The sequence below is a fragment of the Xenopus tropicalis genome, chromosome 6 (assembly GCF_000004195.4).
Source record: "Xenopus tropicalis strain Nigerian chromosome 6, UCB_Xtro_10.0, whole genome shotgun sequence".
Taxonomy (NCBI): Eukaryota; Metazoa; Chordata; class Amphibia; order Anura; family Pipidae; genus Xenopus; species Xenopus tropicalis.
This window is the reverse complement of record NC_030682.2, coordinates 69,445,641-69,463,834: the sequence shown is the minus strand read 5'-3', so window position 1 is coordinate 69,463,834 and position 18,194 is coordinate 69,445,641. Positions and strand designations below refer to the sequence as shown.

General features: G+C 37.7%; 1 protein-coding gene across 4 annotated transcripts in view; it reads left to right on the top strand.

Annotated features, from left to right (window-relative positions):
* ahrr (aryl-hydrocarbon receptor repressor) overlaps window positions 1-18,194 on the top strand; it is a 191,266-nt gene that overhangs the window by 148,381 nt on the left and 24,691 nt on the right. For all 4 annotated transcript variants that reach the window (XM_031904457.1, XM_031904456.1, XM_018094922.2 and 1 more), the window contains one exon: window positions 6,624-6,753. In XM_031904457.1, coding sequence (XP_031760317.1) covers window positions 6,624-6,753 — 130 coding nt within the window. The remainder of the gene's footprint in view (window positions 1-6,623; window positions 6,754-18,194) is intronic.

Here is an 18,194-nt window from a genome sequence, read left to right as displayed (position 1 = left end):
GGGGAAGAATAACCCCCTCCTCCCGTGAATCTATACCCATTTTAATACAGCCCAAAACCTTGTTTGCCCTTGCAGCTGCTGCCTGGCATTGCTTGCTACAGCCAAGTTTATTATCTACAAGGATTCCAAGGTCCTTCTCCATTATGGATTTGCCTAGTGCAGTCCCATTAAGGGTATAAGTGGCTTGCATATTTTTACATCCCAGGTGCATGACCTTACATTTATCCACATTAAATCTCATCTGCCACTTAGCTGGCCAGATTGCCAGTTGGTGAAGATCCTGCTGCAAGGATGCCACATCCTGGATAGAATTGACTGGACTGCAGAGTTTTGTGTCATCTGCAAACACTGATACATTGCTTATAATACCCTCCCCTAAGTAATTTATGAACAAGTTAAACAAAAGTGGACCCAGTACAGAACCCTGAGGGACCCCACTGAGAACCTTACTCCAAGTAGAGGTGTACCATTAACAACCACCCTTTGTACCCGATCCTGTAGCCAGTTTTCTATCCATGTGTGATTTTGCTTTTGCAAAATCCAAACAGATTACATCTACTGCATCCCCACTGTCCAGCTTCTTACTTACCTCATCATAAAAAGCAATTAAATTGGTCTGACATGACCTGTCCTTCATAAAGCCATGCTGAATACTGCTCAAAATGCCATTCTTCAGTACATAATTTTGAATGTGGTCCCTTAACAAGCCTTCAAACTTACAGGCCTATAATTTCCAGGCTGAGATCTTACTCCCTTTTTAAATATAGGAATGACATTCGCCTTCTTCCAATCCCTAGGTACCATACCTGATGAAAGAGAGTCTGAGAATATCAGAAACAAAGGCTACTGTAAATCTGACCCTAGCTCTCTCACTACCCGAGGGTGTATTCCATCTGGCCTAGGTGCCTTGTTTACATTTATCTTGTGTAACTGTAGCACACCCTTGGGTGAGACTAATATGTATGGGTAGCTCCAGCACACTCAGTGACACCCCAATGACTGACCACAATATTGGTAAACAATAAGATCCCTTTTTCTTTATTAAGTGTAACAAACAATCAGCTGGGATCTGACTATAATTGAAAATATTAACGCAAGATATATATAACAATATACCAAAGAACAATGACACAATTTAAATTGCTGTTATAGAGTATGCAGCAAATATAAACTTGTAATATGTGCTAAATCCTGTAACTTAATTTCCCTGTCACAGTCCCAGATGATTTGTGCACGTTGGGGCCCTTATTAAGTTTAACTTATTGGCCAATGACGCTGTTCCTTTAATTTGCTGGTTAGCAGTATAACTCTGAAACTTAGTGAGGAAACACTTTCCTTCCAGGTGAGGTGAGAAATTACTTGGCAGAGAGTATAGTTCAGCAACCGATGGGTTAACTCCTATTGGTTAATACTACACAGTACCCCAATAGTGTGTGGTGTTGCAGGTTACTCACAGTCTGTGCTCCTAAATCACTGTATCACCTTTAGTAGCAGATCTCAGATGGGAGCTCTGTCCTCTAACAGCTGTAATCACCTGGGCCTCTGCGCAGCCAGTCAGCCGGGGACTTTCCTACCAACAGCAGGCAGCTTCCCCTGCTCCCTTTCTGGCTAGCACTGATAAGCTCTTTTACAGGTGCGAGTCCAAAGCTGGGAAAGCAGGGTCAGCTTCTCCCTGTAGAAGCTCCTCCTGGGTCAGGATCCCTGCAGGTGCTTCTCTCCCCTCTGGCAGCTCTTCCACTCACAGCAGCAGGGGCGATTCTGGACATATCGCCGCCTGAGGCGGCTCCTGGATGCCCCCGCTCCCCAGCGCTTACCTTCTGAGCGCAGGAGCGGGTCCGGGGGCGGTGAGATCGCTACTGCAGAGAGTGCAATTGCGCTCTCTGCACTAGAAGAGCCGAATTTCCGGTTTAAAAACCGGAAATTCGGCTCTTAAAGTTACCAGGAGCGGCTTTTTGCCGCCCCTGGTAACTGGGGCGCTTCTGCCGCCTGAGGCGAGTTTCTCAACTCGCCTAATGGCAGAAGCGCCCCTGCACAGCAGGTACAGCAGTAACTGCAGGTAGTCAGCAGTCAGCAGTTTCTCTCTGGCACACACTTCTCTCTCCTTTTTATAGTCCAGGAGTGTGATCCTCACAACATTTTGCGCCTTTCCTTTTCATTGGTGGATTCAAAGCCCCAGCCAGGCCCTCATCTCTGAGGCATGCTGGGATATGTAGTCCTGTAAACTGTCTATGCAGCACTTGTTCATGTTTCTCGCTTTAGTTAGGGGTGTTACATAACCCTTTAAGCACCATATCCTGTGTCAACAACTGCGTAGTTGGAGCTGAGGCAACAGTGCAGCTATTGGGTGGGACTTGGCACTCTGTCTCCTCTACTGTATACACAGAAGAAAAGAACTGGTTAAGCACATCTGCCTTTTCTGTATCCGCTGTAACCATATTGTTACTATAACTCAATGGGGCCACACCCTCAACCTGCATTTTTTTACTATTAATATACTTAAAAAACTATTTGGGGTTTATTATCTTTACATGGACTGGATATCCATGCATATCCCAAAAATGGCAACAGTGACCTTGGAAATACTCTCCAACTTTGCTCATGAATTAATACTGTATATATTGTATAGTGATGTCTTAATTTAATACTTTCATTTTTATTACATTCCAAGCATCTATACACAATCTATTTCTTTAGACAAGGCTTAGCATAGCAGCACTGACAGGGACATGACCAGTTTAAGAGGACAGATAAATTAGAGTTGCATGATATCTAAAAAAAACAAACCTTTTTTGCATGTTCTGGCTGCCTAAAAAAGTGAAAGAAGGTCAGTTGTCAAAATGTCTGAAGAAGCATATCACTATAAACCCCAATTAATGGGGTATGATTATCTAAATACCACAAACTCTTGAAAGAAAAGCAGTAGTATCAAAAGTAAAGAAAACCTTTTTATTAGTACATAAATAAAAAAACTATCCTAGCCTTGCATTATAGTTGCACTTATACAAACTGAACACAGATAACATAGATATTTGTGATCCAACAAACTGAGCACAGATAACATAGATATTTGTGATCCAAATGAAGCCCTTAGATGCCATATGCAACCCTATGGAAATCTGTCTAGAGAAGTTATAGGAACTTTACGAAAGTTTACATTAGTATGACACATATGAATTTTGCCTGCCACTACAAAATGTCAAAATCATTGTTCTTTGGGTATTGTATATCTATATAGTCCATCTGCTGTAATTCACACAGTATAGCACTCCAGCAATAATTTAATAACAAGATTTCCCTTTATTTCATTGTGTGGTAATCAACATGCACAGATCTACACTTCTACCTGCAGGCTGGGAGCAAAGCACAAATAACATGACAGATTCTGCCCATATCTTACACTTCACGCCCTGCCCTGCAGGAAATAAATGACCCCTATAATTTCAAAATGATTCTTAATGCAAAAGAATGCAGTTTTCATCTTTCTCTAAACAGCGTTTCCCTGTATATTTCTTCCCTCAGTTAAGGGGCCTATTTTTCCATTCCCATATAAAAATGTTCTATCACTTACAGATGGTTTTCCATCTTGCGTCGACGGCTGTGCTACTTTCAGTTGTCACCTAATACTATTACGTTACCTCTATAATGTGGAGAGGGTGCTAGCTGCATTTCAATTTCCGCACCAATACGTTCCAAGCCAAAGTAGAGGATGTGTTTCAGATAACAGGCAGAGGAAATTTGCCATAAACAATAACTTCTTATTGTATCAATGATATAGTGTAACAGCTATGTAGGAACTGGATTCTCAGTAATGATTTCCAAATGTCTAAAAGTTAATGCAAGCTGCGCTGAAACTAATGCAGTTGTGCACAGAGATGTATAATCCACAGGCTCAGACCAAGGCCAGTCATTAATACTTTGAACTCCCTTTATTACTTCATACCTGCCTTCTAATTCTAATCGCTACTAATTTGCACTGGTACCCTTGCTAATCCTTTGGCCTTAATGCTGCTACCGTTCTAAATATAATTATATAATTCTAGTATTAAGTAATACTCTATTTGTTTTATGGGTCAAATTAAATTCTGTTTTACTTCATTCTAAATGTTTACTGTCAGTAGTTACTACGAATTTCTTTGTATCTATATGAACAAAATGCCAGTGTGATACTGCACATCTGGCCCAGAAGGGAAAGAATAGAGACAGCAGGCCCAGGAGGAAAGGGGGTCTTGTGGGGTTCCTGAAATTATATAGAATATAGAATAAATTAATAGAATAAATTCTTATATTATATATTTTCAAAATATGATGTATTAGTTTTTTTCTATAGGATGCTGCAAAGATTTTGCAGTAGCGGGACTTCTAAATAGATCTCTACTGTTTACAATCTTTGCAGATAATTTTGACCAAGTTTAGTAATTATTATTGTAATTTTTGTCTACGCATGGCCGTTATATAAGTAAATAGCAACATTTGACACAAAGGGGTATATTTACTAAAGGTAGCTCATTTGTGAGATAAATTATAGAATGCACTTGAGCTTTAGTTTAGTGCAGCATTTAGTGTTTTCATAAAACTTCATTTCACACCTCCTTTTGTAGCAGTAAAGGCGCTTTATTAACATATTAATGTGGACTAGCATTGTGTTAACAGCATACAAACCCAAGTTGTAGTTTAACAAATTGTGTTTTTTGACACTAAAATTTACACAAAAACTCAAAAAAATTAGATGGGACTTCAACCAAACACAACTTGAGAGCTTTTTGAAAAGTAAACATAATTTCAAGCAACTTTGCGATATACATCAATAAAAAATATGCAGCAATTTAATGATTTTTTTAATGTAATAATATGGTTTGGAACAGTTTGGAACCGGCAACCCCCTGTTCCCCTGTGGATCTGGCTGACTACAAAAATGTGGTCAGCTGTCCTCAGCTTACCTTTAGCCTTCATCCTCCAAATCCTAGGTGATGTGAATAAGGAGAGTAACATCACAGTGCAATGCATTGTGGGTAATGTAGTTTCTACATGCTGCCTATAAGCTTTGGAGAAGTTGTTACAATTTGTAACATCAATGTTTTGGTCCCTCCTCACCCGCCAGGGTTTCAAATGATGTAGAAAGAGAAGAACCATTTTGCAGCTGGATTTCAGCATTTATGGTATTAATTCATACTTTTTTAAAAAACAGATTACAGTGGCAGGTACTGTATATTAGGGGTTCAGTATTGTGTGGGGCTTAAACAAATTTTGGTTTGGAAACAGAAAAACACAAAAAAAAGATGAAACTACGCTATCTAAAAGCTGTTGAAGTCATGCAGAAATCAATGGAAGCTGGCAAATGATAACAATCTTTATTTAATTTGTGGTTTTCATGTTCATTTCATTTTCGTTCTGAATTTTAATTTGTTCGTGCTTTTTCAATTCGGATCTTTTAATGATGCCTAGACATTCATGGTTGTAATAGAAATGAGTTTTTGTGTTTTTAAAAAAACTCCAAAACCACTTAAAGGAGAAAGAAAGTCATTTTGGCATTTTACTGCCAATAGATTTGCCACATTAGTGCCACCTAAAACTCTTTATATATTCAGCAGAAAGCTTTACTATACCTGTGAAGAGCCCTTGAAGATCCCTCTGATAGCAGCTGCCATTATAGCATGGTCTTGGTAGCTTCCTGCTGCAGTTATAGCCGTTGGAAGCTCAGATCACTCATTCCCCCAAACCTGAATGAGCCCTAAAAGAGAGGAAGTCTGATACCGAAGAACATGTTCCCAAAAAAGGAGACAGGAAATCCTGTGTTTCTATTGATAGAGGACTCAGTGCAGCTTTTCTGTGTTTCAAAACAAAAGTGGTTTATACAGTGGTTATATATAAAATGGAGATTGTTAAAATAATTTAGGGGGACTTTATTAACGTTTAATTTTGTTTTTCATGATTTTTTTTTCGAGATTTATAATGCAACAAATCCGAATGCAAAAATACACCATCTGAAACCTGTTGACATCACTTGAGTCTTTTCTTGACGCTTGCATTTGTGTGACAATACTAAAAAGTCATGGTTTTCAATTTTTTTCCACAACTTTATCATTCGTGGTTTTTCAGTTTGAATCTTTTAAAAAACAACTAGAGTTTAGAGGGATTAGTTCTAAATTTTCGATTTTGTGAATTTAAGTTTTTCTAAATTCGCATATCAAATGGTCACTAATTTAATAATAAGGAAAACTCATTGGAATAAAAAGCCTATAAGAGAACTTTCTTTATGAGTACCAAATACTGTTATTGCCTAAATGTTTTCATTATTTAAAGAACATAAACTATTTGAAATTGCATATTTAGTTTTTCAGAAGGCGAGCAAATCTTTAATCCATCTTCTTTTCTATGAAACAAAATTTTTATTTAACTTATGGATTTAATCTTATGAATGCCATGCCTGCATTTCTCATCAGCACAGCTAATAATTCACATAAAATAACATTTAAAAGATCATGTCGGGAGCTGCATATTTTGTGAAATATATTTTAATAATTACAGCATCACCAATTTAAATGAAAGGTTCTTTGTGTGGTCTTAGTAATACTAAGTATTATTAATTGTTGGGCTTTTTTGTCAACTGTATTTTTTTTTCTCAGACTGATGTTATGCATCAAAATATATATGATTATATTCACGTTGATGATCGCCAGGAATTCAGCAGGCAACTTCATTGGGCTATGAACCCTCAGCAGATGGTGCTTACACAGGAATCTCATACAGACACAGGTAGGCAATTTGACACATATTACCAAATAAAGTAGAGACAGTATTGTGAGATCTTTACTTGTCACACTCAGGGCCGCTGCTGGCCAAATGGGTGCTCTAAGCAGAAATTTACTTTTGTGCCCCCTCCCCCAAATATTACGGAAGTAAAAATAAAATAATAAAAAAAAAAACACCTACTATAGGGGCCCCACACACAGTGCCCCCAATTGCCCCCATAGACAATGCCCCCATAGTAAGTGCCCCCATAGATTGATTGAACTATACGGGACAGTGGGATGCGCTATAAAAAACGGTGGGACAGTGTTGGGGGGTATGTTATAATATATAAAAAAAAATTTTTTTGGAGCAGCTGGGATGGTGCCCCCCTGGGAGTTGGTGCCCTATGCAGACTGAGTACTCTGCCCTGGTCACACTCAGTGTGTATTCAGTACAGCGCATCTATCAAATACTTGGCCAGATTCAGTCAATTAATTTTCAGTTATTGACCATCAGTCATTGTTTTTGCATATATTTTCTTTTTACCCAGTTAACTTTCTGCAATGTAAAAAATAAAAGTTGGGGCCTAAAATTATATTGTCCTCCTACAGCATGCAAACTCTGCTGTCCCATCCCTTCTGGGATTTAATGGAATATTCATTAGGACGAATCAAATAGTAAATACATTAGACAATACCCTTGAACACGAATGTACCAATATAAAAAGAGCAGCGATCAGCTCAAAAAATAAAAATAAAATAAAGAAACAGCTTTAAAATACAGAAACTTTTCAGAAGTTTTAGATAGCAATAGAACACCAAAGGGTTGATTCACTAAAGTGCGATAATGTATATCGCATCCTTTTTTGCATTAAAATAGACGTGGAAAAAAAAGCGTGATTCGCTATAGTGTTATCGCATGCGTTAAGTTGCATATCGCATGCGTTAAGTTGCATATCGCATGCGTTAATTAGCTCGTAACCGCATGCGTTAATTTTAATGCATTGCGTTATTTAGCGAATGAAAAGAATACTAACACATGATTCACAAAAGCACCTAAAGCATTAAGGGCCTGATTCACTAAAGTCCGAAATAAGGAGTGCTATTTATAGCATGCGTTAAAAATCTTATCACTTCTTATTTTTCGCTCGATTCACTAAAAGGACACTTGTCATAATTAAGAAGCGATGTTCTTGGCGTTATTTATCTTGCGACGACATATTTTCAAGCAATATAATACGCAGCGCACAACATATATGTCGTCGCAAGATAAATAACGCCAAGAACATCGCTTCTTAATTATGACAAGTGTCCTTTTAGTGAATCAAGCGAAAAATAAGAAGTGATAAGATTTTTAACGCATGCTATAAATAGCACTCCTTATTTTGGACTTTAGTGAATCGGGCCCATAGTGTGTTTTTAAGAAACATAAGCAATTATTACTAATCTGGAGAAGACTGTAAGCAGAGCCAGCCTTAGCCATTGCAGAGTCCATTTTGGACCACTTTGGTATGGCAATTGCATGTGGAGAGTTAAAAGGATTTCAGGTCATCAGAAACAAAAACCATCCCCCTACAAGTTTTTATTTCAGTTGCATACTTTATTACATGGCCTCTTACCCTCAACTTTCCTATAGAGTGTTTCTACATTTTCTTAGCTGCATGTGGCAGTTCTAGTTTAGGCCATGGGTGAAATAAACTTAAAATTTGCCTAAGCCAAGCCAAAGCTATAGGTGCTGCTCAAATCTTTTTTTTACATCTATCATAACATTGTCTTTGCAAGAACTTTATCATTTTGCCATAAAAATATTTGCCTGATGCATTTACATTACCTGTCTGATCCCCTGTGTTCCTCTATGAGGGGGCAGCCATATTTGTCTGTTAGCATTAGAAGCTATAACTGACAGGCTGAGAAGGGACAGTCAGGTTGGCAAAACAGTCAGGTTTAGGAACTTCAAGTAACAATTACTTACAAAACCAAACCTGTCAGTGAAAAACCGTCAACACGGCCTATAGGTAGCTTTTTATGTATATTCATATTTTGAAAAGTAGTTTTTTGTGTCAGTATCACTTTAAGACACTGGCACCATAGGAAGTATTTTACTGTATGTCCAAGTTGTAGCTGTTTGAGGTATTATGCGCCATGGCTTGGTAGAAGCAAGCTAATTAAGTACAGTATTGAATGTATTATTACAAGCAGAGCTAACCATATTATATGAAAACAAATGCAAACACTGTCTTAGTCAGTAATTATAGTGCTTTTCATACATTTGAATACAATACATGCAGAAAGCCTGAGCCTTCCAAAACATACAGTTTTCCAAGTTCATGGGTGACTTCACATCTCCCTCCCTCATTCTTGTGACTGTCCAATCACAGATATTGACTTACGCAAGCCCCGAGGGTAATGACATGAAACTGGAAATGCCAAGTTAAAAAATGGTGGCTGCAGAAAATGCTGTTTGGCTTGACTTTACAAGCACTGTATTCAAGCACCATATTCTAATATGACAAATTAAAACAAATATGAAAGTTATATTCAGGTTGGGCAAAAATATCCTCCCAATAAATGCTAAGTGTCTATGAAAACAGAAGTGGGTTTAGTTTTCCTTTAGGCCAGAAAAGGGTTAATATATTAGAATAAAGAGACTCAAAAGATAAAAAATACATTTGATATGGAGGGGACTAGTGTGATTTGATATGTGAGCAGAGTGGAGATTGCAGTGCAATTGAATACTGAGTAAAATATAGAGAATATACAGTCAAGGGACTTACTTCTGGAGCCTGGACTGGGTGGGAGGGGTAATCTGGATAATAGTGGGTATGTTAATGTCACCAAACATACTTGAGGGGTGTCAGAGGAAAGGAAATATTTAAAAAAAGCAGCAAAATTATTACAAGTACCTCACATGTTTATGATAACTTTGCTGCTTGGCTTTCATATTTACTTTCCTTTGACACCTGATCCACTACGTCTGTATATGGCAGCAAAGGGAAGTAATATAGAAGATAATAACCAAATGGAATGAATTTCAGTTGCGAGGATCTCTTTGCGCGTAGTGCTTAGGGCACCCTATACTTAGCACCTCCTCAAGACAGAAATTAAATACAGTGTTCTGCTTAAGGTTGCAACCTTTTCACAGAAAAAATACTGGCCTGTCTATATTTTAATTTTTATTTCCTATTAATAAATTTGGTATCAAGCTTCATTTTTACCAGCCAGATGGCAACCATAGTCCTACTGCCAGTGTAGGTGCTCCTATTGTAGAGCACAAGTGTGCCCATTTATTTGGAGCCCTACACTGCAATGAATTTATCCTATATTCCCCATGACCCCTGCCAAATTCCCTACTGTATTTTGTAGTTATTAATTTCCATCTCTAGCAATTTAAAGATTATGGACACTTTACATTTGAATTTAATTAGCAGTAAGTACAAAAAAGGTTTGACCACTACTCTGCCCATGACATTCAACTTACATTTTCACCAAAACAACAATATGATGTATCACTAAGGCAGACTGAAAAAAAAGTTCTGCTCTTTGTCTGTTCTTAGTACCTGTATCTCTTGCAGTCAACAGTAATTCAATGTAATATAGAAAATACTTAACCAATATAAACATATGCAGTGAACACATTCTAATTCACTTTGTTTTATCAGATACTAATCCAGCATGTATCCATGCAGATTTTCTTAATTTATTTTCTGACTGCTAATGGATTGCTAAATAATATTAATTGCATCCCAATTGCATTTGTGTGGTAGCAACCCAGATAAAACCCAGTCTATGGGGCTGATTTACTAACCCACGAATCCGACCCGAATTGAAAAAGTTCCGACTTGAAAACGAACATTTTGCGACTTTTTCGTATGTTTTGCGATTTTTTCGGCGTCTTTACGAATTTTTCGTTACCAATACGATTTTTGCATAAAAACGCGAGTTTTTCGTAGCCTTTACGAAAGTTGCGTAAAATCTTGCGCTTTTTCCGTAGCGTTAAAACTTACGTGAAAAGTTGCGCCTTTTTCGTAGCGTTAAAACTTAAAAGGTGCAAAGTTTCGCGTAAGTTTTAACGCTACGAAAAAAGCGCAACTTTTTGCGCAAGTTTTAACGCTACGAAAAATCGCAAGATTTTACGCAACTTTCGTAATGGCTACGAAAAACTCGCGTTTTTACGCAAAAATCGTATTGGTAACGAAAAATTCGTAAAGACGCCGAAAAAATCGCAAAAAACACGAAACAATCGCAAAATACCGATCTTTACGAAAAAAACGCAATCGGACTCATTTCGACCCGTTCGTGGGTTAGTAAATGTGCCCCTATGAGTGTTAGAAGTAGCTGTCTATCTGTACTGAACTTATCACTCTAAACACTACTGAATCAATGCCATTCGTGCTATATATTTATCAGTTATAATCTTATTTTGTTACTTCCTTCTTTGTTAGACAAGTTATTTTTTTGTTCATCACATACCTAGTGTATTCTTTGTGGTTACTATATATTATAATTATATTATAATATATAAATACTGTAAATAAATAATTATATTTATATTAAAATTTTTCTAATGTTAATGATCAATGTGATCTTCCTTGTTTTTTTATAATTGCTTCTAATACTGTCTTCCTCAGCCACAGCCTGATTTCATCTGTATTATCTTTGTTATTATTGTATATATCTGCAGCAGAACTTAAATGAGTAGCAATGGAAAAATATATTTAAATTTAAAAAAAATTACAGCCAGTTTTATGCTTAAATATCTTCTGGTACCCATGGCTAGGTATGCTTTTTTCAGTCATGTGATTGTGGCTCAACTGCATCTAAAAAGTCAGTAGTCTGACCCCCTTCATTTGTATCTAGCACACCAGATTTGTTTAAAATGGAAATGGATAAAATGTGCTTTTAAAGAAGAAGGAAAGTCATTTTGGCATTTTACTGCCAATAGATTTGCCACATTAGTGCCACCTAGAACAATATATTTATTCTGCAGAAACAAGTAAACAGCTTTAGAAGCTTTTGCCATTTGCGTAAGATAGCAGCTGCTATTTAAGGTAGCTTCCTTCCTGCAGTCTCTAGCCTTTATAGCTGAGAGAACACATTCCTAAAGTAAGGTGGAGGGAGTTCTTAGCATTCTGGTGGGAGAAGGGAGAGAACTGCGCAGACTCTGGCCCCCGGGAATTAAGGCTGTTTGAGAGAGGAAGTCAGACACTGGAACATCATGTTTACAAAAAAAGAGACAAGACAGCCTGTGTTTCTTTTGATAGAGGACTCAGTGCAGCATTACTGTAAGCGCTCATGGCAGTATTTACATAGACCTTTCTCATAAAGCTTACTTAGTTTTTACCTTTCCTTTCCTTCTCCTTTAAAGCAGTCAAGTTAGCTGGGACAGCAGAAACTTTCATCATGTACAAGGAAGCAAATAAAGCATGCAAAAAAGCTATCAGGCAAGCTTAAATTGAGATGGAAAGGGGTATTGCAGCTAGGAGTAAAAGGAATCCAAAATTATTTGTAAATAAAAAAAAAATTAAGCAAGAAGGGGTGGGCCCTTATTATCACAGATGGTTCATGAGGTTGATTGCCAAACCTCTTCACTTAAGTTTTCAGGATTCACTGAGGTCTGGCATGGTGTCGAGAGATTAGCAAATTGCAATTCAAATAATGTTAGTCTGACATCAGTGGTAGGAAAGCTTTTGGAAGGGGTAATGAGAGATAGGATACATTGCAAATCACAATACTATAAGTTTGTGTCAGATCTTGCCAGATTAATTTAGTTGCCTTATTTTTCATCTGTCTATACATCTGAGGAGCCAGCTAGTGAAGGCTTCCCTTTTAATGTGCCCAGTTCTAGTAATTTAGCTACTGATGCATGGGTCACTCAGGAGGAAATTCAAAAGAGACTTGAACATGTAAAGGTAAACAAAGGTCCAGGACCGGATGGGATTCATCCCAGGGTATTAAATGAGCTGAATGCTGTGATTGCCAAGCCTCTTCAATTTTTCAGGATTCGTTAAGCTCTGGCATTGTGCAGAGAGACTGGCGAATTGCTAATGTGGTGCCGTTATTTAAAAAGGGATCCCGTTCTCAGCCTGAAAACTATAGACCTGTTAGTCTGACATCAGTAGTAGGAAAACTTTTGAAAGGGGTAATTAGGGATAGGGTACTTGAATACATTGCAGTTCACAATACTATAAGTTTGTGCCAGCATGGTTTTATGCGTAACAGATCTTGCCAGACTAATTTAGCTGCCTTTTATGAGGAGGTGAGCAGGAACCTCGATGCGGAAATGGCAGTTGATGTCATCTACTTCTTTGCTAAAGTGTTTGATACAGTACCTCATAGAAGGTTAATGATCAAATTAATTTGGATCCTTCTGGAAAATGGGTTTCCGGATAACGGATCACATACCTGTATATATGGTTTATGTACTGTATGCGAGTGTATAGATAGGTCAGTATAGGTTTGTGTGTGCTGGGTTTACTTGGAAGGTTTGACTCTGGTCTTTTTTCAACCCTATGTAACTATGTAAATAAAAATCAAATTTTGAAAAAATCTACGCAAACATTTAATTATAGGTTCCATTCATCTTTTCTTATTTATGCAGCCTGTAAAGCCATTATTCGTGAATTGGCTAAGTACTATACCACATCTAACTGTCTGCCCTACATGCAGATAGAATCCTGAAACTGGAAGAAGCCAGAATGTATAGATTTCCTAGACTAGCTGGAAAGAATGGCTATGAGAATTTAGTGTTATTTTAACACTAAATTCTCGTTAAAATTATTTTAATATTAAATTTAACACTTAAGTGATATTTAGGGGCTGATTTACTAATCCACGAATCCGAATGAGAAAAATTCGGATTGGAAAACGAACATTTTGCGACTTTTTCGTATTTTTTGCGATTTTTTCGTCGCCGTTACGACTTTCCCGTAAATTGTCGCAACTTTTTCATTGCCATTATGCCTTTGGAGAATTGTCGCGACTTTTTCATTGCCATTATGCCTTTGGAGAATTGTCGCAACTTTTTCATTGCCATTATGCCTTTGGAGAATTGTCGCGACTTTTTCATTGCCATTATGCCTTTGGAGAATTGTCGCGACTTTTTCATTGCCATTCCGACTTTCGCGAATTGTCGCATTGAGAGCTCGAAAAAGTCGCGACAATTTGCGAAAAAGTCGCAAAGTACCGATCATTACGAAAAAAACGCATTCGGACACTTTTCGGACGTTCGTGGATTAGTAAATGTGCCCCTTAGGGTTTAGAGTAGGTTTAGCTAGGCACTTGGATTTGGCCAAATCTCAATAATGCTAAAAAAGGCTCAGATTTGGTCAAATTCCAAACCAAATCTTGGATTTACGGCATCCCTAATACTAACACCTTTTAAAGCCCAAGCCAATGTACTCCTCTGGACACAATATCCCAGGAAGGTCTTATATGCTGCCATACAGACTATATACCGTATTTTTCGCCATATAAGACGCTCCGGAATATAAGACGCACCCAATTTTAAAGGAGGAAAATCTAGAAAAAAAAGATTCTGAACCAAATACTGTAGTAAAATATTTTAATCTTTTCAAACACCACTGTTTAGAAAAAAACGCTGACCCAGTTTAATCTAAATAATTTATACACAGGTCAACTTTTTTGGACTCACACTAAATTAATCTAATGCAGGTTCATATTTCTTGACAAGCAGAGCACAGTTTCAGTCAACCCCAGAGTTAAGGCACCTCACACAAATTGGTTAGTGTGTCCCAGACCAGAGTAATGTCATACAGTGCACAGCCAGCCACCACCTTCTTGCCTGCTCCTAGGTACCCCCTTGGCACATGCGCACTACAGTTACAGATAAATAAAGTCTAAACATGTATCTGCCTAGCAAATGGAGAGCCCCTAATGATTTTAGTTTCATTTATATGAGGAAGTGGTGCAGGTAGTACTACTGACATAGCCATAAAATAGAATATTACAGTGCCCAGAGGCAAATGTCATTACAGGCACACAGCGCAAAATGCTTGTAGTGACGATAGCCATGCAGCCTCCTATTTTCTGGCTGCTTTTAAATGATAACCTAGTCATCATTTATATTACGCTTGCGCACTACAAAGTCTGCGCTCCTAGTCACTCTCTGCGCAAAAATAAGTTTTCTAGATTACCCGCAAATCAGCTATTATCCTGTATAGGCCCGGGGTCGGCGGCCAAGGTTAAATCACAGCTCTGTAACCTTTCTCGCCATAAGTCCCCAAAGGAACCTAAATGGATCAACCCAGTTTCGGAACGTCCATTCGGACGAAATGCACCCTGGGCATTGTAGTACTTTTCTCCTTTTGCGACAGCACTGGGAGGCGTCAAATAGACTACAAGTACCAGAAGGCCTCCGAGCACAATTGAACTATCGACTGACTAGGTAAGCGTAGAGCTGTTTTTTTCGCGATGCTGTATTCCAAAAATGTGTATTTGCCGTATAAGACGCACCAACTTTTCCCCCCCAGTTTTGGGGAAGAAAAAGTGCGTCTTATACGGCGAAAAATATGGTAATATCTTGTTGCTTTAGCCCTTAGCAGCAAAAGCATCCCTAATATATAAAAAAACATACTGTCTTACACATTTTGTTCCTTGGGCACTTAATCATAGCTTATCATAGCACCTGGACCCAATGTTTATCAAATGGTGAAATGGTGCTGAGTTTTGATTGTGCCAGGGGACACAGGCAGGGCCGGAACTAGGGGTAGGCAGAAGAGGCACCTGCTTAGTGCTCAACAGTGGGTGGGCACCAGGAAGGTTCCTCTTCTTTCACTTTACCTTATTTCCGTGCCCATTACCCCCACCCCAGCTCCAGCAGTCCCGCAGCCCCACCCGTGTGCGCGCATACGTGCGCTTGCTAGTGCATGCGCATCCACCCATGGGAGGGGATCGGGCCAAGCCAGCTGGGTTGCCTAGGGTGCCCAGCCGGCTTGGCTGGTTGTGGATATTTTGTTCCTTCTTTTAAACAAAATTGTAACTCTGATCACATCTAGCAAATTTTAGGGCAGTTACAGTATGTTTGGAAATCTTACTGAAAAGCATTTGAACACATTTTCTCAAGAAATTATCTTTAATCTTAGAGCATCACAAAACAAAACATATAAATCAACACAAAAACTCAATAATTTGCTATTTTTATATGTGGTTTTTATACCTATCACATGTAGCAGAGTGAAGTATAATGTTGTTGGTAAAAGAGCTTGATGAGATTTCTCCAATGTCCTGCTGCCATCTATTGAAAAATTTAAGTATTTAGGGTATGTAGTCACAAAGAGAATTGAATACATTTGGGGAATGTTTGTTTTGGGTTTGCTCTCCTGTTTTGAACTTTTTTTTTTAAAAAAAAAAGAAAAGGAGGTAAGCAGGGACCAGGTAGTGACAGTGTTTAATGAAATTTTATATGACTGAAAAGATTTTGAGGGACTATGTCCCTGGACAAAAATGCTAGAGCAGATTTATCAAAATCAAGAGCTCACCACAGTAAAACTCACCCACTTCCTATTCATTCCTATGGAATTTTAGAAGCGTACTTATCAGTGGGTGTCAAGTCAAGTTCACCATTTGATAAATATGCTTCTAAAATTCCATAGGAATGAATATAAAGTGGGTGGTTTTTTATGGGTTAAACTCTAATCTCACATTTTGATAAATCTGCCCTTAAGTCATGCAAGGGCAAGTGCTATATTGGGCATCATCAAAGTGTGTACCTTTTGGGTTATTATTATGGATACATCAGTTTAAATATATATATACACATTTTTATAGGAATGCCCTAGTATCAGTTTAAATGAGCATTATATTCCTTGTTCAGCATGAGTTTAATAATAAGGCTTGCAAACTGCATTCACTCCGTCTCTATTTGCCTGAATTAGATCGAGAAATAAATAAATGTGTTTTTCATGAATAAAACAATAGATACATGCCCTTTTCATGAAATGCAAGTTGAACGACGGGGTATATTGCCCATTTAAAATTAATTTAGTGATGTTCTTTTTGGTTAAAGGAAAATATACCTTCCCACACCCTTTAGACATTAGCTCATTCAGTTGAGCTTATGTAAAAAAAAAGTTGCATTAACACTATCTGAATTTCCAAAAAATTTTTTTACAAAGACATGCCTAATTCCACAGATTGAAAGAAAACCATGATAGTGTAAAACTGACTCATACCAACCATTTTTCAACCCCTCCCTCACCATGTTCAATTGCTAAGCAATTAATTCTTGGACTTGAAGTCCCTCTACTTTTCATAGTGGGTCTTGCAAAGATTTTTTGGAAAGCGTGGTCCCTCCTTCCAAGTTGCATTTTACTACACTGGCATTCCTTATTGCTACCTGCCTGACTAAGGATGCAACTGTGATAACTGGTTTGTGACTGTTTTGTGAAGACATGTTTACATTAGCATCACCAATTCATTGGCTCTTGCCACCCCCCCCCAAGCCCATATTCTATGCTAAGTACCTCTGCAGGTGAATCAAATAAATATTTGTGTACTTGGGATGTAGAGGAATATGTTACATATATACAAATCAAAGGGCCATAAACTATCAGATTTGACTGTGAATTCACGTTGTTTTGTGTTATAACTTACTTATGATCTGTCGGGCGGAAACTATGAAATCTATACTAGGTTTACATTTTTATTCTTCTTTTGTGGTTGCTGCTAAAAAAAATTAAATGACACAGAATCAGAAACTTGCATTTATCTCAGAACTCACCTGGCATGCAGCCATTAAGTTGTGAAACCGACAGCTCACTTAGCCAGGGTTGTACATCCTCCAGCATTGAACAGCTTTGATTTCTTCATGGTATTTAAGGGAAGCCACAAGATCAAACCCTTCAGTTCTAATGAAACATGAAGTGCCATTTAATCATTTAGTGTAGTAGTGACAGCTCACACAGGATGGCATTTTATTAACCACCTAATTTTACTATGAGGCAACTTTAGTCACGTAAATTTAAAAACTGTGAGAATTTTTCAGATTTTAAAAAATGTTATAGGTTACATCAACTCATTATTAAAGAGATAGTATCATAAAAATTATCTGTAATTCCCGTGGTACTGTATGCTGAGTAGAGACATTTTTTTACTGCCATTCTGATTACCTTAGAGGTACTTAATTTGTTTCCCTGAGAAAGTGTATTTCCTGGTAGTCTTGTCACTATTCCTATAAAAAGAAAAGAAAAAAAGAAATTCATGAGAGCTCTCATTTATTATGAATAAAGGTTGAACAGTTTTAATGGACCAGTAAAATAAAAAAATAACTTTTTTATGTGAATCCTTTAGCTTGTAGCATGTTTGTTATCAGGTCTGCTGTGCCCAGCCAGCTTTTGTCATCCCAATCTTTTGTATTGAACCATAGATAATATACCACACAAAACTACAAGTATGCATTTAAGAAACTGTGCCAAACTTTAAAAACTGCCGAATAAATTAATATTATTT